This window comes from Chaetura pelagica, unplaced genomic scaffold, assembly GCF_000747805.2.
Source record: "Chaetura pelagica isolate M959 unplaced genomic scaffold, ChaPel_1.0 scaffold386, whole genome shotgun sequence".
Taxonomy (NCBI): Eukaryota; Metazoa; Chordata; class Aves; order Apodiformes; family Apodidae; genus Chaetura; species Chaetura pelagica.
In genome coordinates this window covers 1,526,436-1,546,557 of record NW_009953703.1, presented here as the reverse complement: position 1 = coordinate 1,546,557, position 20,122 = coordinate 1,526,436, and the positions used below count along the sequence as shown (strand labels likewise).

Genomic DNA, 20,122 nt, shown 5'->3' with positions numbered 1-20,122 from the left:
ATGAAACTATCAGCTACGTTAAAGAGACCAGTGATAAGTCTATCATGTTTGGGGTCTGGGAGAAGAGGTTAAGTAAAATACCTTTGAGCTTTTTTTCCTGTTTTGAAGTAAGCCAATGAAAGCAAACTCAGCATGGAATCATCACCAGCTGCTACACCACATTCAGTATCACTTCATTAAAAAACCCAAACAAACAACAAAAGTACTTGACACACTTTAAAAATGCATCTCTGATTTGGAAGCCAGAAACTTCTTTTGCCCTCAACCAAAACTTGTTTTAGTGTTCCCAGTGCATGTTTCCTGTGATGATCAGAGACTTCTGCATGGCAAAATGGCCACACTGGTTTGTTGAGCCATGTCCAGACAGGCATGGCATTGCCTGAATGTTTTTGGAGGTACTACCCGATAATGTCCTGTCGCCTCTGATGCTTTGTTCGTGATAGCCTGCAGAGGAATAAATGCAGGTTCTAGCATGAAAATTGTCCCTCTTAGTTGTTTCTTCCTGCAGATAACAGGCGTATCTTCCTGCACTTCACTGATTTAATTCCGCCCAGTTGTTCTCAGACTGGTTTTGTGAACTGCAGCTCCATCTGTTCCCAACCATTTGATGTAATAAGCTGTGATGAGGGTTTGGTGCTTAAAAAACCTTTTTGTTGGAACTAATGATAGTGGCTAATCAATGATTCATAAGCATATTCTGCAAAATAGTATTTTGTCTTCTCCCCAAGCAGAATACAGTACATAGAACAAAGGGGGAGGTATAGGTGCATCTTTGTTCTCACCTTCAGTCAGCTCATGAGAATTCCACTTGGCCTTGATGACCATCTATGGCCACATAAAGTGGGTACAGCAGACAGTGGCCCACTTGTTCTGGGCATCAGCTTGTACACTGAGAAAATCCTTCCTTCCCCAAACACCTCTATACTTCAGGTTAGCATCTTTGAGGCTTGTGTGCTCTTTTGCCTTAAAGATTTGGTAAATCTCCACATCCCCACCTAAATCCTGATGAATTAGAGCTGAGACAGTTCTGTGCATCTCATGTAAATGACAGTGAGGAATGGGCTGTATTTCTTGGATTTAGCATTGGAAAATTAAGAAGATCAAATAGGTTCAATAAGGCAGAGTTAAGCTGTTCTAAAACTTTCAGGGTATGTTTCTGTCTAAAATCCATCATGTATTTGGGTAACAGCTTCAGTTGTTACCATTGAATAGGATGTACTTCAAGAAATAATAGTAATAGAAGTACTAATATTTGCTTTATGAAAGACGGGCATTCACAAGTGTCCTTCTCAGAATGGTTCTGTAGAGAGAATCAAACCAGTTTGTAAACCCGTAAACAAGATTTATGTAAACACAGCTTCTGCAATACATGCAATTCCTGTTGAAAAATAAATAAGTGGGGCAGACAAGTTCTGTTATTTTAAAATTAGAGTAGCTGTTAGTTACTAGTGTTCATTTATGGAAAGTGCTAATTAAGTACTGAAATTGCCATAAAGTTTTATTTGAAAAAGAAGTCACTTGAGAGGCAGCTGGATTGTATTTGTGATTACACTTTAATGTCTTGATCATCCATATCTTGCAGGAGAGCTATTAAATTATTTTTTTCATCTTGTCATAGTACATCTCTTAGTAGAGATCTGCTAAGGGATCTGATTCTATAGGATCTGCTTCCTCATCTGTTAAAAACAGAGAATCGGTTTTGTGTTCAGGGTTTTATACATTTGTGATGCAGAGTGATTCCCATGTCAGCAGGCTTAAATGTGGAGGACTAATCTGTACTGTGAGTGAGAAGAGATACCAGAAGGGCAGGAAGGAAAGCATCCACTGAAGATTATGGCAATTCAGAGAATTTTTCTTCCTGTGGGAACAGTAAGCTCATTCACATTGTGACTGAATTACTTGTGGTCTTGCAGTGTCTTCTTACCAATGTTTGGACACAACCTTGTTTCTAAGCATTGCCCATCCCTGGAGGAAGAGTTCCAACATGAATAGTGATGTGCAGTCACAGCTTTTGAGTAAGACAATTAGTGTTGTTCTTTCACAAGTAAAAAGTTCTGTATGGTGAAGCTCTGAAATGTTGCAGAAAAATTGTTGTCTTCTGATCTTGCTTCAGTGATAGCAGGATGTGTTTAAAGAAACTTTCTGTACTGAGAGAAAATGTATCGTGGCAGAAGCAATTGTGATTTTCATCTGGTTTGATCAGGGTTCATTACACTTCTTTTTAGCAATTCAATGGAGCTGCGTAAGTTAGAAGCTGTTCTTCTGGCAGGAATCTGTCTAGAGAGTCAGCAAGGCCTACCTGAAGGAGAGCCAGCCCAGTAACCCAGAGCTACCCTGACAGGCTCCCCTTCTTTCATTACCTGTGTACAAGGGCTGGTGCAAGTAGGGCTTGACTAATTACATGTCTGTAGCTAGATGTGATTAATCTGGGCACGTGACTCAATTTCTAATGGGCAGGAGAAATTGTAGTGCTCTGGTAGGTGATCATCCATAGCAAGATTGCTTTATTTGCTTCAGACTTGGTCAGTTGACATTAACTTTTTCAGCTTTGGGCTTTGATAGGGAAATGAGCATGTGGCTGTGGTGATTAGGGTGCTTCAGTCGAATCTGTTGGTGTTAAAGATACAAGGCAACTCTGAAAGATGTGTGAAGAAAATGCTACTTTAAATGCAAGTTTCTTACCCTCTCTTGAGAAATCCTGGGATTCTGCTATTCTGCTCCTGACTGGCCAGGTGCTTTTTCAGGACTCAGTTAAACCTGTGTGAACAAGTGCATTAGTACTAATAACTGCATGCTCACAGGGCCCTAGTTACTCTCCAAATCAAAGGAGAAGATCCCAAAGAAAGTTTTAACACACTTGGAGTCGTTAAGGTGGTAATTTGCGAAGGTGATGTTGAAATAACATCATTAACGTTACTGTATGATGCATAGGTGCTTGCTTTTCTGAAGTATTGCTTGAGGATTCACCCTGTAGACTTTGAATACAAGTGGTCATTAATGTGTGATACCTAGCGTGGCCAAATACCAAAGCCATTGTCCTCTTGAAGTTCAATTTTAGATGCATTGTTTAGTAAACACAATAATATGGATATAAAATATGGATTTTTTTTCACACTTAAAAAGGGTGAACAAAATATGTGAATTACTCTTTTTAGGAGAATTACTGACGTTTGGATTGCTGTCTTGATACTATAAGCCTGCAATAAGTGGCAATGTCAAGTGTTCCTACCCCACCTCCTCCTGGGGAGATGTCCAGTGGACCTGTGGCTGAAAGCTGGTGTTACACACAGGTAATCTATGTAAATTACAATGGCTTTATTTTCTAGTTGTAGTAATTTTTAAAAAAAACAACCCTAAACATACTGAGTTGTGCTGACAGTCTTAACTAATTCCCATAATTAATACTTGATGTGTAAGTTAATTTCATTGAAATTTTCTACATCTTTTGTTCAGGTTAAAGTAGTAAAATTTTCCTACATGTGGACCATTAATAACTTCAGTTTTTGCCGAGAAGAAATGGGTGAAGTTTTAAAGAGTTCTACCTTTTCATCAGGGCCAAATGACAAAATGAAGTGGTAAGGTCTTTATTATAGCAACTGCTTCTGGCTTTGTTTTGGTTTTTTTTCCCCTGCACTTGCAAAAGTTGCAAAATTAAGTTACAGATAAATATGAGAACTCGTTTCCCTAATGCTACAGGTATGGGTTGCTTGTAATGTCAAAATCTCAACAGTTGTAAGGGAAGGATTTGTTTGGGGAGCATGTATCACTGTATCTCATAAAAATATTTTTTTTATTTTTCTGGGCATGACTTTAAAATGTACAATTTTTGCACTTCTTTCAGGTGCCTGAGAGTGAATCCAAAGGGATTAGATGATGAAAGCAAAGACTACCTGTCATTATATTTGCTTTTAGTCAGCTGTCCAAAAAGTGAAGTCAGAGCAAAATTCAAATTTTCCCTGCTGAATGCTAAAAGAGAAGAAACAAAAGCAATGGGTAAGGGAATCTTAGTGTATTGCATGTGGATTTGCAAGCATGTCCCAAAGAAAATTAGCATTGTAACTTTTTATTCAGTTGAGAACAGAATTTAATACTGAGATAAACTTCAAAATATCTTTTAAAAATATCCTTTTAGAAACTTAATTGTGAATCTTGTTTATATTTCATACATTTCTGATCACTGAGGTATGTTAATTCTGTCCTGAGCAGTATAAATTAAAGTGCATTACTTGGTGCTGTCACTCATTCTTGTCACTTGGCTTTTCTTGCTTCCTGCAAGAATAGGTGTGTTTACTTGTTTCTATCTACACTGGAAGTAAGTGGTTGATTTCCGTAGTTAATTAGGACAAACACTCGTGGTTGTTGGTTTTTTTTTAGACACTCCTTTACAATGTTTTAGTCTATTTCATCTGATTTACACTGTAATCAGTTTAAAAACACGAGTCATGTACCCAAGGAATCAGAATACTTAGAAATAACTGGGGATTTAATTTCCTTCTTGATATGAAAAATGTGTGGTTCTTACTTTCAAACTTAAAACCACAAACTTGACTGGAACAACTTTTTGGGAAACCTGGATTTCTCATGAAAATGGGTAATTTAATGCTGGTCTTAACTGAGTTTATGCTGTTACTACTATCATATGTGAAGAATCTGTCTTCTTCACTCTGCTACTCCAGGACTTCACAGATCTTGCAGGTTCTGAATTTCTTGGGAAATCTGTAGTTCTCTAATACTCTTACCCAGAGTTCATGCTACCTTCTCCTTATGTGGCAAGGCCCACTTATAATCCTTAATAAATCCACAAAACTGAGTTCAAATCTAAAAAATAATTGATTGGACTTTTTTGGAAGAGAAGTAAATGTATGTTTCACTCTGTGTTGGTCCCCTTCCACTGGTGGAGTTGGTTCCTTCAGTCCCTACGAGCCTGCTGGTTCTGGAGCATGTATGAACAAAGCTATGCTTTTCTCCATTTGGTGGATCATTGCTTTTGCCTTGAGACACTCTTCCAGACCTGTAGTGGATTGGTGTATGTAATTAAATTAAATTACAGTGTGTAATACACCATCAATGTTTTGAGATAATCATAGAATTAGAATAGGTTGCAAGGGACCTCTCGAGGTCATCTATTCCTAAACTGCAGCTTGAAGTCAGGGTCATCTAAAGCAGTTTGCTCAGAACCTGGTGTGCTTTGAGTATCTCTTTGCTGTGTAGATGAGTTTACATGCACTTCAGAGAGGCACTCAGTTTTGCTCCTTCCCCAGAAAATGTACGAGAGCTTTCTTTGTAGTGCTGTCCTAAAGGAGGGACATCCAGTGTAGGATGGAAGGATTTTGAGAACAAGAAGGTTGTGCCAAGTGTTACTTTAAGTGCCAAAAATCATGAGGTGCTAAAACCTGTAAGTTCTATAAGCTGATGTCTTCAGTTTCTGCAATAGTAGCTATCCTATGTTTGCCAGTACAAAAATTATAAACATCTTTTATTTTTGGAAAATTACCAACATAAATCTTATTTCTTGGATTTTCCAGCCATTTACCATCTGGAGATGCTCTGTTTTTATTTATACAGTATAATCATGCTTGACTATAAATGTCCTTTGATAATCGTACGTAGACTGCTGCTTCAAGTGATGAAGTTGTGTATAAGATAGATAACAAGCTAACCTTTTTAACCTCATTAGATAGAAGAAAAAATCAAATTCCCCTTTTATGCTGCTTTATTTTTGTAATTTTGTTTACAAAAATTGCTACTGATAATTTCATTTCACAGGGTTAACACTAGTTCTTGCTGATAACAATAAAAGCTACCAAGTTAACTGTAGTGTAGAGAAGTCACTTTCCTGATGTCTTTATTTTGGGCATTGTAGAAGAATGCTAAATATATATATATTATTAGCAAATCTGATGGATTAAAAAAGGAACTGTCATAGCTATGGCTAAAAGGTAAACACAAATTACGTCTCTTAATGACTAAAGAAATAGTTTATTACTTGAAAAATTTTATTTCTGTTTTGATTTTTTTAATGCTTTTTTTTCAAAATAATTTGAGCCTGTGAAACATGATTTTTCATTTCAGGAAGGAGTCAAACCAGATTGTTAAGACAACTGCAGAAGTGTTGTCAGAATGCATTTGCAATGACAAATTAATTGTAATGGTAGTTCCCTGTGAACAGCTTCTGTTTTGACACATTGGCATTCTTAAACATTAACTGAAAAAATCTTCTCTTGCTGGATGGTGCCTAAGATTAACCTGGATTTTTTTAGGTGTTATTATTTCATGTTTGATTTAACTTGCTTTACTTGTACATAACTGTTTTTATCAGAAAGCCAAAGAGCATATCGATTTGTGCAAGGCAAGGATTGGGGTTTTAAGAAATTTATCCGAAGAGATTTTTTGCTAGATGAAGCTAATGGTCTTCTACCAGATGACAAGCTTACGTTATTTTGTGAGGTGGGTATAGTTTTTTTTTAAGTGATAAGCTTTTAAGTAAAGTGTTTTCTGTTCTAATAAATAGAGGTTTATGGTGATTTAAGCACTAATATTCTGTCAAAGTTGTATTCTGTAGATGATAAATACCGTAAGATGCTAATTTCTTTGCTTTGTCTATTTTGGTTTTTGATACACATACCCTGAAGTATAGAGAGTAAGTCTGATTTGACTACCTGTAAAACATTGATCTCCTTCAGCAATCTGCCAGAATTATGTTAGAATTGACTATAAAATTGTTTATGCAAAGAGTGGCTGATATGTTTGTAGAAGTAGTATTTTACTGAGGTCAGTTTTATTTGAAGAAGTCTTATTTGGCATTGTAGGATTGTTTTTCACTAGATTAGGAAAAAGAAATGTCTGCATGCTGGTTTGCATTATAAAGAAAACCAACCCCTTGTCAGAATCTGTGTTCCTGTAATGTCAGAGTTGGTGGCTTTACAAATGAACAGGTCTTTCAAGTAAATGAAACATTTTATAGTAATTGTTACTTTTGGTTTTCTGAACAAGTACAGGTATCCTGTAGGAGTGCTCAGTGCTGAGAATCCATACTTAGAGAACTCTGGTATAAAATTAACTTTATAGCATATTATGGGTCACTTTTGTAATATCAGTTATGTTGGTAACCTAAATTGTCATATTAAAATTCAGAAAAAGCTTCTTCAGTGTTAAAAATGGAAACTAGAGAAAGTTGCAATGTAAGTACAGTGTATGTTAAATATACATTGGCCAGTTATCTTTGCTGCCATAAAGTGATTAGGGGCTTAGGAGGCTGATAGATACTCTAACTGCTAATAAGTTTGCTTTGATCTGTGTATTTACAGAAAATGTGTAAAATTGTCCTGGCAAGATTACAATTTAATTATGTCATTATACTGTGTAGGAAGAATAATTGAAATGTGGCTCCTGAGACTAGATATTGCAAATATAGTGCATCTTATTTTCACTTAGACAAGTTAAATTAGCTGCATTATGAATTTGTTATGAATACAATTATTTGGGTGATAAAAGCAGATGTAACAAGTGTTTTATGGTTCTTTAAAGATACTTTTGAGTGTCTTTTCATTTTAATTTGTGCTGGTAATGAATACTTTGATGTAAATGAACAGCTCTTAAAAACAGTGATTGATTTTGGAAATAGGTCACTATCTAACTTTATATATGAAGTTTGTTTAAAAAAACTAATGGAACAAATCCCAAAATTTCCAGAGAGATGTAATGTTATTTAATTTTTTTTGCTGATATTTAAATAGAATTGTTTTTCTACAAAATTTCTTGATGTTTTAATGTGAGTTGCTTTTGTGAAGGGTTTAGCCTACCCTGATTAATGTTGAAGGAAGTATTACATTTAGATGTGCACAGTGAGCAGGTTAAAATAACTTCTGGCTTGTTTCAGGCTTCAGCAAAAAAAAAACAATTGGAAATACAAATGTTTTTAAAAGTAGCTTATTCAGGTGTGTTCTTCATTGGCTCTTCAGCTGCAAGTATTTGTATATAGGGTCTGTAAAAGCTGTTGCAACCTATAGACAATACATGTCAGGCCATTCATGTGTAGATGTGAAGTAAAATTTTGCTTTAATTAAAATTAAGATATAGCTCCCTTGAAAGGATGGTTTGTGTTGCACAGCTATCAACATATATTAGAAACCGTTCTAAAATAACAGAAGCTTGGAACACCAGAGATGAGTTTAAGTACACCTAAGGAATGTGGAGATGACCGTCCTATCTATAGCTAACAAGAGGTTGCTGTGTGGACAACTTGGATCATGAACTTTGAGTCAAGCCTCTGGAGCAGCAAAACCCTCACCCTTGACAACAGAAGGCTAATTTTGCTAATATAAAACTCAGTTTGTCTGTATGTGTATTTCCTAAAATCACTGTACATGTATGAAAACTGAAGCAGTGCATGCTGTACCTCCATAGATATTTCAGTGTTGTGAATGTACAGTCTTTCTGTGAAAGTGGGATTTTGCAGGGCTTTGGGGTATTTTTCTCCTTTTAAAAGGTGGAAGAATATAAGGGACTTTCTTACAATCACAAGGGGATAGGGGATGAAACAGGGAATTGGGCAATGATTCAAATCCCCAAGCTGCTGTCTTAATTGGATCATCCTCCTCCTCTGGATTTTGGTTTGCAATGCTCTGATTTCTGTGAAGCTTAGCTGTACTATTTTTGCTTTTTGCCAGATTTATTCCAGATGCTGAGCCTCTGGAACTCAACCACAGCACTGATCTCAACAGTATCAGCATTTTATATTATATATAGCCCTAATTTTCTGTATTTGGGAGGTGCAGTGATCAAGATCTTGCAGTATGACTCTCTTCTTCTTTACAAAGGTTTTAATTTCGGGTGTGTGCTCTCAGACAACCGAAATAAAACCTTCTGAGCTCTTCTGTTTTCCTAACATACTGATTAAAAAGACTGAAAAAATCAAGTAAGAATGCCATGGTGCTGTTTTTTTTTCTTAAGTCAAACACTTAATAATGGGGAATAATGGCAGTATATTCACTTCAAATGCACATGTTTCTGTACAAAAATTACATCCTGTGAGCACGTTTCATTTTTGTTGATATTTGCCTATCGCATTTGTACTTTATTAAATTCTATTTCTAAAATAATAGCTTTTAATCTTGTTTGGAAGACAGTCAGTCATGATTTTTGTATCAGCTGGACACAGTAAAATGAAATAATGAAGGAGCCATGTTACTTGCACTTAGTTTCATTATCAAATTGTAGGTTAAGTATGGATTTACTGGAATTAAAATTAGGGTTATCGTACTATTCAGAATTTTTGTGTTATTTTAATGAAACTCTGGCTTTGTCATCATGGTGATCTGTTCAGGATTTTATGTTGTAGATGTTTTACTGAAGCATGTGGAGAGTTTTGAACTGTTAATTTGTCTCTGAAGTAGCATTAACATTTTTTAAATCCCACTGGCATCTCAAGAGCCATATCTGTCCTTGACTTACTTAGTTTGCCATCTCTGTCAGGTGGCATGTGATATTATGCTCTTTCTTTTAGTTATGATTGAATAAAGGCACTGTGTTAAGAGTTTCTAAGTAAAGTAGTATTTATGTTACTTAAACTGTACAGCATTGGTTTATGGTTCTGGCCTGATACCAGAAACCACTGTCTTTGCTTTGCTTTGCAATTGCTGAAATAAGCAATGGGTACTGTAATTTAATTATTATTGGTATTCAGTTATGAAGGAGTTGTCTTGCTGTGATTTTCTGTTAGGTAAGCGTGGTCCAAGACTCAGTAAATATATCAGGACAGTCTAATACAAACACTTTGAAGGTACCTGAATGTCGACTAGCAGAAGACTTAGGGAATCTCTGGGAAACAACAAGATTTACAGATTGCAGTTTTTATATAGGAGGACAAGAATTCAAAGCTCATAAATCTATCCTTGCAGGTACTTTCTACTTTTGTATCACTATTATTTTGTAATTAAAATTGCTACAAGTTTTAGATTTGATTACATTTATGTAATATTCATCTTCTTGCTACAGCACGATCTCCAGTTTTTAATGCAATGTTTGAACATGAAATGGAGGAAAGCAAAAAGGTAAGCCTTACTGCAAAGTTTGCATGGAAATATTTTACATTGTGAAAAAGGGAAAAGTTGCAGGAAACTCCCAAGTGTTGAAAATTGAGAAAGAGGAGTACTGCATGATGGTGCATGTATGGAGGAGGTACTTCTCCTGGACACTTTGAGTTCTGCAGGAGTCTCTTTGCATAGAAAGGGCATATGGAGCCAACTGTGGAAAGGTTCTAGAGGATTTGTTCTTTCAAGTCATGGCATCTGCCTTGGATCAGGCTTGTTGGGATTTTTTAACATTAGCTACTGATGCAATTGGCCTAGTAACCTCTGCCCCTTTTTACTTTATACCCTCACATAAGCCAATTTACTTGACTAGGGTTTTGCTGGATTGTATTTAACCATTTGATATGGTAGCCAGAACAAACAAACAACAGGTGAATTATGAGTCAAACAAATCCCTGAGGCAGTGAAGCACTTGGGCCGCAGTTTCTGCAGGCACTTGACCTGTGAGAGTGTTTTGGGTGGATAGTTAATCAGCACAGAGGCCTGCTTCTGCTTTCATGCACTTGTTATCTTGCACAGTGAGGAGTCGTTTGGGTCTTTCATGAAGATGGATGTCTAAAATAGGTTGGTTGTAGGCAGAATCCATGAAAAGACGAGGAACTGATCAGCTCACTATGGGATCATAATAGATGATCATCTTTTAGTCTTGGAGGCTGCAGTGATGCCACTTCTGTGAACAAATACTTCAGATGAATGTGGTGCTCTAGTACAATCGAGTTTCACAAACCTGGTATTTTTCTTCCCAGCACTTCTCTGGAAACTTTCATAGGTAGAATTAGAACATTGGAAGCATTGGGATTTCTGTAGTGAAAGAAACTCAGACATGTTCCAGCTTGAGTGATGTGCTGTGCCAGGGGCCTTTGCCTTCACGTTAGCAGCAAATCTCTGGTGTAGCCCAGTTCCTGGAAACTTTGTGGTTCAGTGGATAGGAGACCAGAACATGTACTTCTCATGTGCTGACAGCCTGTGGTTTTTGTACTCCATTCAAAAGTCTGGTGCTTCCTTCTTCAGCTTTGACATAATTTCCTACTTTGTTAATTTCTTACAGAGGGTACTATTAGAGGGTGAAGTCAAGCATGCAGCACCACACATTTTTTAGAAGGGCCTTTTGCTACACGATATCACTCAGATGTGCTGCTTTGTTTGCCTTTTAAATTCTGAGAACACAACCTGGGCTGTGTTGGCTCAACTTAAATTGATCCAAAAGTAGCTCACTTAATTCTGTTTGCTGCACTGACTTCTGATGTTCCAAGCACATCATTGTTGTGTTGGAAACTCAGCAGCACTTTTAAATATTCCTGAAACTATGCCTTGATTTTTATGTACAGCCTCTGTGATAAAGTCCAGAGTTAGACATTTCTAGAAAAGAAAGTTGCAATCAGTTGTTACTACCTAAGCTTTTCTAACTGGTTTCTACCTCACTTTCAGAACTACTGTTTTAGATTACTTTCTTCTTAATGAAAACTTGTGGCATGCATGCAGATGGTATTTGGTATGTTCACTTTAAAGTTGTAGCTAAATTTCAGAGGCTTTTATTGATTATTCTTCTTTACCAGAATCGTGTAGAAATAAATGATGTAGACCCTGAAGTTTTTAAAGAAATGATGAGATTCATTTACACAGGAAAAGCACCAAACCTTGAAAAAATGGCTGACAATTTGTTGGCAGCTGCAGACAAAGTAAGTAATTGACTTCTAAGTTCTCATGTCTGATGTTTGCCTGTGAAATGATATTCTGCAAAGAAAATGTCTTTTTTTTGAGATCAATCTGTGTTTTTATTTTTTTTAAACATGAGAAACAGGTGTCATCAGAAACAGAGAAAGATGGGAAAGAATAGACTTTTTTTTAGTGGTGGAAAGCTGATAAATCTTTTGTGTCCAGAAATGTTTCCGATGTTAATTATGTTTACCATCCAATTTTTTTTTAATATAATAGCAGGAAATAAAAATTGTGAGCTAGGAGGTTCCTGTAGCTTTTCGTAGCAGTTAAAAACTGCTAAAAACTTTCTACTATTCCTTCTGAATGTGAAATAACCTAAAAATGAGTGTTCTGCATATTACCAAAGGCATTACACTCTTGTATTACCTGGTAGGTACAGATTTGTTGTAATTAATATTTACTCTAGAGGCATCCTGAGGAGCAGTGTAGTAATAAAATGGAATAAAAAGGGAATAGGTCTAGAAATGGATAAGTTAGGCCAATAATCTCACTTTTCTTTGGTAGCATTTCTTTATTGCCTGGAACGGTTGCTAATAGAAATGCACAAGTGGCAACTTGAATATATGCCACTTATACTTCTACAGTTCTTTTCAGACTTGAAAACTGAAACTAAACAGGATGGGTAAGAACTCAGTAGAAATGTGTACAGCTGAATGAAACCTGTTCAGACCATGGCATCCTTCAAAAAAGCAACAGGTTATTAATTAAAAATATAACATGGAAGTGTAATTATTTGACATCCATTATCTGCTAGGCTCTGTGAAAGGTATGGAAGAAATTAAGGAATTCAGAATGAGGTGGGGATAAACTTGGAATAAGCTAGTTTCAAACAGGCTAATGTCTTTTACTTTGGACTGTTTAATGGAATTTTCCATTGTACAATTTCATGCCCCTTACTTTGAGATGTAAACCTGTGTGATGATTATTTTGATAAAGAGGTTGAGTCTGTTCCTTGCTTTTCCTCTCTTTATCAAACTGAGGGAAAAGCAAAACTTCTAAATAAGTTATTTTTGTTGCTTTCATAAAATTTCTCCCAGTGAAGCACTTGGCACGGTGCTGGTGCCAAACCCAATGCATGTCTTGCCACTTGAGGATTCTTCAGTGCAGTGTAATGAATTTTGAATTACCTGTTCGGAAGCAGTTTGATCTAAAAACTGTCGAGATCATGGTAGAAAGAATGAGTTTGAAGAATGATTAGTGTAGTTTTTTCTTTTATCAGTATGCACTGGAACGGCTGAAGGTGATGTGTGAGGAAGCACTCTGTAGTAACCTCTCGGTAGAAAACGTTGCTGACATTCTTATCCTCGCAGATTTGCACAGCGCTGAACAGTTAAAAGCACAAGCAATAGACTTCATTAACAGGCAAGTAGTACTTGAAACTCTCTAAATACATTTGTGTTTATGCTTTGTGTACCTTTTCAATATTAGCACAGTTCTGTCTTGCAGGTGCAGTGTTCTTAGACAACTTGGGTGTAAAGATGGAAAAAACTGGAATAGCAAGTAAGTTGCTCTGCCTCGTGTTCTGTACAAACCCTGCTAAATAGACTGCAGATCTTAAGAACTGTTGCTTCATTTCCACACTACTGGGGCCAGTCACTGTCTGTAAGTAAAGCAGGATTCATCAGGTGCTACCTCAGTGATGGTTGTTACTTCCCCTTGAAGCAATAGGGAGAGAGTATGAGCTCTAACAGCAGCTAATTTTCATTCTTCTCCTAGGAACATATCAGTGGTGTGAGATGGTGGCAGCAGCCACCACAAAAGAAGGGAAGCCATTCTCTTGACTAACCAGGTTGCCTGGAGGACTGGCAACCCCAATGTGGTTTCAAGACTTGCTTAGATCAATCTGAGCCTGCAGTATTTCCAAAGAAAGGAGAGCAGTTGCTCTTTTTGCCTTTGGGGATGTGTTTGTGCACCTTCCTACATGCCAGCACTAGTATTGTGGAGGCCACACAACTAGTCAGTCAGGTCCCTCTGATCTGGCTGACTCTGCAGGTGCTCATGCCTACACTGGAAGTAGGTTGAAAAGATGTGGCTCAGACTGTAGGACTGATTGCAGCATAGACTTAGAACAGCTCAAGTGAATCATGAAATAGAAGACAGCCTGCTTCAGAATAGCAAGGGACAGAGTGAAGCAGTAAAAGGACAGCAGGGCATCTCTTTCTTACTGTCAGAATCTCCAGATAAATTAAAAGCTTGGTTTTACCCATTACTTTAAAAATAGTGTTTCTCCTTTAAAAAAAAATAAAATGTTCATGGGCCTAACAATTGAACATTATGTGGAAAAGGGAGTGATAGAAGAGAAATAATAAAATGCCCATAGAAAAACTAATGAAGATAAGTCAGAATACATAACAATGTTAGCTAGTTGATGTATTCATTCTCAAGTGCTTTTGAACTTACTGAGCAGACTTCTTTCTGTATTGGATAATTGCTAGAAAAATCCTGGTTATCTTTGCTTCAGCTAAAACATCTACAATAAATCAGGGAAATAATGTGAGAGGATCTGGCTTAATTTAATGAGTCTGGGCACCAGGGAGTTTGAACTTTGGTATTGTTTCTCAAGGCACTTACCTTTACTGACCTGCAGCAGAAGATTAAAGGCTTACGTTAGAAATCTGTAAAAGGTTTTTGAGAGAACATATAGTCTAGAGCTCAGCTACTAACTTTATGCTTGACTGTGTTCCTGAAACAGTATGAAGATGCTCATGAGAGGCTTGAACATGCAGGGCAGTGGAAGGTTGGGATTGTTGCATAAGCTGTTGGTTCCAAATTACAGATTTATCCTGTGTCAATGCGACATGCATTCCAACTGGTGTAATACTCTTCATGTGCAGAGTGAATTTTATGCTTTGTTTTATATTATTTCACAAAAAAGTAAAAATATACATTAGTTTTGATCTCCTTGATGTCAATGTGATACTCGCTGAAATCTGTTGTTGCTTCTGTATTGGTTAAAAATCAACAGAGACCATTGAAACCCATTCTGAATGCAGTCCATGATCTTGTACTGAAGAATGAATGTTCTCAAGTATGTTCTGTTGGTAGTCAGACTGAGCTCCCAGTGAAGGGTTCTGTAGGCAGCCAGCTAATCTGTCTTGATGGCTTTTTCGGGCGTATGAACTGCGTCACTTTTGCTACAGTTTCAGCTGATTCATCTTGTGATCCTTATCTCTCCCCAAATTGAGCATGCCCTTCAATGTAATGAGATCATTAGGTCTTCCCTTGCTTTTCTATACTAGACCTCATCTTCACCTAGTTTTCCTCACCACTTTTATTGTTTTTCCTGAGCAACTTTAAGGCTGTTAACAGTGTGCCCGGAGTTGGATGCAGTTCTCTAGCTGAGGTCTTGCTGATACTGAGTAGAGCAGAATGAGCACCCTGTGCCCTACATGTGTTGGTATCAATATCCCCAGACTGCAAGTTGCTGCCTCTTTCCACTGGCATCCTTTCTGGCATTTGTGAAGCCTGTTGTCCCTTAATGCTCAACTCCTCTGCTGCAGTCGTTCTGCCTTCCCTGCTCTTCTCCACTGTGCGTTGACGCATTTGGTTTGTAAAATTGTGTGACTATTCTTACCACTTCTGTTTTCAGCCAAGCAACAGACATAATGGAAACAGCAGGCTGGAAGTCCATGATCCACTCCCACCCTCACTTAGTAGCCGAGGCCTTTCGCGCACTGGCGTCTGCGCAGTGTCCACAGTTTGGCATTCCACGCAAACGGCTAAAACAGTCATGAAATCTTCCATGAACTTTAGAAAAATTGAATTGACTCTACTCCTCCATGTCCAGAGGTGTTTTCACAAACCATAACAAGAGTTTTTGTTATCGTTGTCCACAGAACAGAAGCTGAAAAAGCCTATTGTTTGCTTTTCAGATGGATAATTTATGGTTTAATCCTCAGCTTTAAATTAGACTGATTACTCTAATTCACTGAAAGGCCTTAAATTATCTTCAATGACTCTCTAGTCCATATAGTCTAATGTATCTTGATTTTTTTAATTATTATTTTTTAATGTGCCTTGTCTTTTTGACTAGGCTCTGCAGGATTGCACTAGCTCCATAATGCAGTAAAGTTGATAACTGAAGATTAATTTTTGAAAGGGATCTTCCATTATTTTCAGAAGAAAAAAAAATATTATTATAGTTTGGTCCTGTGCTAACTGGAAGGTTTTAACCAGCCTCTCATTAAAAGTGCTTGAACCAGAGGCACATAATGTACCCTAGACAAGTGCTAAATATAGAGAGAGCCTGTTTACCTTCAGAGAATGCCTACAGGCTATTTATGGCAATATACTGCTTTGAACATAATTTATTTTTCATTGTGGGGGCAAATATGCAATGTTTTGGCCCAAAAATGTATTTTCATTACAGTTTGTAATGCTTATTGTGTGTGTGTCAAAGCTGTCGAAACGGTAAGAAGAAACACAGAATAAACCTCTTGCATGTGTTTCTTGATGGTCCATCGTTAGTTTACATTTAATGCAGAACTGAATGAGAGTTGAAGAGTTCAGTGTGAGAACAGAATAATACTGTGTATGGAAAACAATACATCCCACGTGTATGGTTACATAGGAAAGCAAAGGATGCAGAGGATGACCAAATGTAAATTGAAGAAATGGGCCAAATGGATTCCGAATATGCACTTTTAATGTGTAACTTTTGTATGTTGTGTGGTACATATATATTTTGCTTTTAATGAATTAATGAGGTACAGGTAATTGTGGCTTAACTTTTTAGATACAATTGAAGATGCCCATGGCCACAGGGGATTTAGTTTTGTTAGAGAAGAAAGGCATGTCTTTTTGAGACTCAATCGAAGGTGGCTATTGCAAGCTTTCATATTTAAGTAACAGAATATTTTCACTTATTTGAAAAAGGCTTGTGAATGGTAAAACTTTGAAGGGATTTTTTACTGTTTTGACATCTGTGCACAACTTCCATTAACACCTAAGGATGTTATGTACACATCAAGAGGAATATTTCCCTGAAATGTGAGACGGTGTTGGCAAGCAGAGACTTGCTCAGTCTTGCATTTCAGTTACTGTACTAGCATTGTGGATGGTATTGAAATTCTGCATAATGTGAAAAGGATGAAACATTTGTAAACTGCTTGTCACGGGCCAGTTCTTTATGATATGAACCTTAGCTTTAATATCAACATCCTCAGTGTTTGATAGCTTTGTTTACAGTTGGGAGGAAAAGTCTGCAGTAGTGCACACTCTAAATGTTTCCTGAGTTATTACCTTGAGTTTACTGTAATAGTGATAATATGCTATTTTTCTTTTTTGGGAAGACTTGGGTTTAGCAGTGAGGAATGGGAGGAGATCTCACCTAATTTATAGAGATATTTGCATAAAGGTTTGTTTGCCTATTAAAAAAAAGTTATGCAGGGAGGAGAGAGGAAGAATTTCAGATTGGTCACTATCTTCAAATCTATCTCCATCCTCATTTCATTAAGATTCATCTGAATTGCTCTGAATGAAGCTTTTAGAGGAAAGAGTAGATTTGTATGCTGGCATCTAGTCAACCATTAGCAAAGGTAAATTGGAATAAATGCCCAGTTCAATTTTGAAGACTAAAATAACCTGTAAACATGCATTTTCTTCTTACCTTCTGAATTGTTATGATTAGATGGATAAAGTGTAAAATCAGAAACTTGAATAGTACGTAAGGCATCAAATTATATATTTACAGAGAGTTATCCTTTTATCAATTTCAAAATATTTATCTAAAATAAGATCTCTTAAGCATTCTTCACAATAAGTCCTAAAGGTAACTGTTCTCACCAAAATAGTGATGTTTTTGCTGCACTCTGTGATGTGTTCAGACTATCTATCCTCATGCTCATCACTGGTAAAACTTGCAGCTCTAACATACAAAGTGACTTGAATATCTAATGCTGTAACCATTGTCCAGTTCAGCTTGTTCTAAAGTAACAACATACAATGATCAAATGGAAAGCTTAAGGACTTCTATGAAAACTGGTTTTTAGAAGCTTAATAGCACACTTTATACCAAAAAAAATGTCAGGCACTGTGCTATATAATATTATCTACATTATAGAGTGTCCACTTTTCCAGTCAGGCAGTGTATGCCATACATTACACTAACAGGAAAACACCCCAACCAACAAACATGATAATTGATATTATTTATTATGTATGTTTTCAAGTTTTGTCAGCTCTTAAGAAAAAGGTAAAACAGTTGCTGTATTCTCAAGGGAGTGCACTAAATATTCACCTCTTTGATTCTTTAATTAACTACATGCAGTGTTCTCACTGGAACAGGATAGCTGGTAATTACAACCTTCTCCTTCTGATTCAGTAGCTTGTGATTTCAATGTTCTTCAGATTCAGTAGCTTGTTTTCACTCCCCACGTCTCAAGAGCTTGCCCTTCCAACCCTCAGTTGTCAGTTCTAGGTGCAGCAGGTAGAAAACTAATAGAATGGACGGTTTTTTCAGGCTGAAATCTTAGGGGTTTTTTTCCTAGTTTTATATCCAGATTAGGAATATAATGTATGAAGGTGCCATGTTTTGGCTTGCCAACACTACTCCCTTGGATATATGTGAACCACCACTTCCATACTGTTCTGGGGAGCACCCTGCATGTGTCCTGTGTGTGCGTGTGTGTATGACTGTGCGGTGTTTTTTGTCAAGAATAACTTTCTAAAAATAAGGACTCAATTTGCTGTTAAAAGGCTATTATGTATTATATATATATAATTTTTTTTCCATTTGAACCTCTCCTAAGGAGATGCTTTGAGTGGAAGATGCTTCAATGAGCAATCCTTGTTTCCTTGTCCATTTACTGCATGCAGAAATATGAACACATTGTGCCTTTTTTAGGAAACTGTTGTCATGAAGGGAAGATTTAACAGGATACAAGATCTTTTGAAAAGGTATTTTGAAAGGTGAAGGAGAGTGCTATTTGATACATGATTGAGACAGAAAAGTTATAAATTGCCTGTTTAGGCTCTGTTGCATGTTGATTCTTGCTTCCTAAATTCAGTTTCACTGAGGTAGAAACAACACGAAAAAGTGGAATAAATATTACAGATACAAGTCGAGTAATGGTATATTTTTGTGAAAAAGTGAAAATATTTGCTGTTACAAGAGAAGTGTATGTCAAAATGTGATAATTATGAACACAAACTTTGTTTTACAAGTTTCTCTAGTGATGATGTTTTTCTAAACATTGAGTATTTAGTATAAAATTTGCCTTTGCACAGAAGGTCAGTAGAAGGCTTACCTGGAGAATTGTTCCTTTTAAATCCTCATGGAAAGTTTTTTTCCCTTGGGAGAATAAAATGATGTGCAGTATTTGAAACTGTGTTTCACAAAAGACAGTGCATTGCAATTGTGAGGTATTCCTGCCTGAAATACTGTTGAATTTTGTTGACTTTTACACTTGGTTAAAATTCCTCAGCCTAACATTTATTTGGTTTTGTAATTGACAAATGAAATGTTAACTGTCCTCTTGGTCTGGTATTGATAGCCTGTTTAGTGCAGAGTTGAGCTTCCTAGTTAGCAAGACACTGACTTAGTCTCATACCTTGGCTTCTGCGTACAGTAAATGGACCATGTTTGTAAAGGGAATCCACTATTTCAAGTGTTTTGCAAGGAACTTCACCACATTTGTAACCTGGATTTTGAAGGCTTAAAGATCAGCGAGTCCTATTTTAGAAATTAAACCAGTGAAATGACTTAGACCTGTTTTGGGGTGGAGATGATTAAGAGAATTCAGATATATGTAAACAGTTGTATCAAACCATCCAGCCTTTTTTTATCAGCTGATGTTAATGGTGAAATACTTTTTGTACCTTGTTGCTGAAAATATTTTTGCATTTCAGCACATCAAGTTACAATAAAGTTGTTACTTATACAGAAGTGTCTGTGTGTCTTGCATTTGTTTTTTTCCTGTATATGTTCTCCTTTGCTTCTCTTATTTGAGAAGGGTATTTTACCAGCTGTCAAATCAGTCTAGTGTAAAATATACTGCTGTCCTTCTGGAAACCTTTTTGGAGAGGATCATATTGCAGTCTCGCTCTGATCTCCATTAACTCAGATATTTTTCCATTTTGACCCTTTCCAATAACTTAAGAGCTCCAAACAGCTTATGACTTGCCTACCTGAGAAATGACTACCTTGGCACAGACTATCAGAACTGATAGTGGGAAGAAGAGTTGATCGTGTGGTGATGAAGATGGGCTTCATGGTTTAAGAGATACAGTGCCTTTTTCCAGCTACCATCAAAAACTCTTTATTGATTTTTTTCTTTTCCTGTCAAGGAGTATAGGCTTATAAGGACCACATA

General features: G+C 36.8%; 1 protein-coding gene across 3 annotated transcripts; it reads left to right on the top strand.

The window, feature by feature from the left end:
* The first annotated feature begins 3,154 nt into the window (after nt 1–3,154).
* Nucleotides 3,155–16,245, top strand: SPOPL (speckle-type POZ protein-like). 3 transcript variants are annotated; one of them, XR_719868.1, is made up of 11 exons: nt 3,155–3,290; nt 3,454–3,575; nt 3,842–3,993; nt 6,320–6,447; nt 9,722–9,899; nt 9,997–10,052; nt 11,648–11,770; nt 13,030–13,172; nt 13,257–13,310; nt 15,400–15,956; nt 16,001–16,228. XR_719868.1 is itself a non-coding variant. In XM_010000369.1 (10 exons), exons 1-10 carry the CDS (start codon nt 3,213–3,215, stop codon nt 15,542–15,544), a joined length of 1,179 nt encoding a protein of 392 aa, XP_009998671.1. In that variant the 5' UTR covers nt 3,155–3,212; the 3' UTR covers nt 15,545–16,075. The 3 variants fall into 3 exon arrangements, 2 of the variants coding, with proteins under 2 accessions (XP_009998671.1, XP_009998672.1); XM_010000369.1 differs by having other exon boundaries at nt 15,400–16,075; XM_010000370.1 differs by lacking the exon at nt 13,257–13,310 and having other exon boundaries at nt 15,400–16,245.
* Nucleotides 16,246–20,122: the final 3,877 nt, after the last annotated feature.

Coding starts and splice junctions, on each gene's coding strand:
- SPOPL (XM_010000369.1), top strand. CDS start 3,213: ATGTCAAGTGTTCCTACCCCACCTCCTCCTGGGGAGATGTCCAGTGGA. Junction 3,576..3,841: donor CCAAATGACAAAATGAAGTG/GTAAGGTCTTTA, acceptor CACTTCTTTCAG/GTGCCTGAGAGTGAATCCAA. Junction 3,994..6,319: donor AGAAGAAACAAAAGCAATGG/GTAAGGGAATCT, acceptor TGTTTTTATCAG/AAAGCCAAAGAGCATATCGA.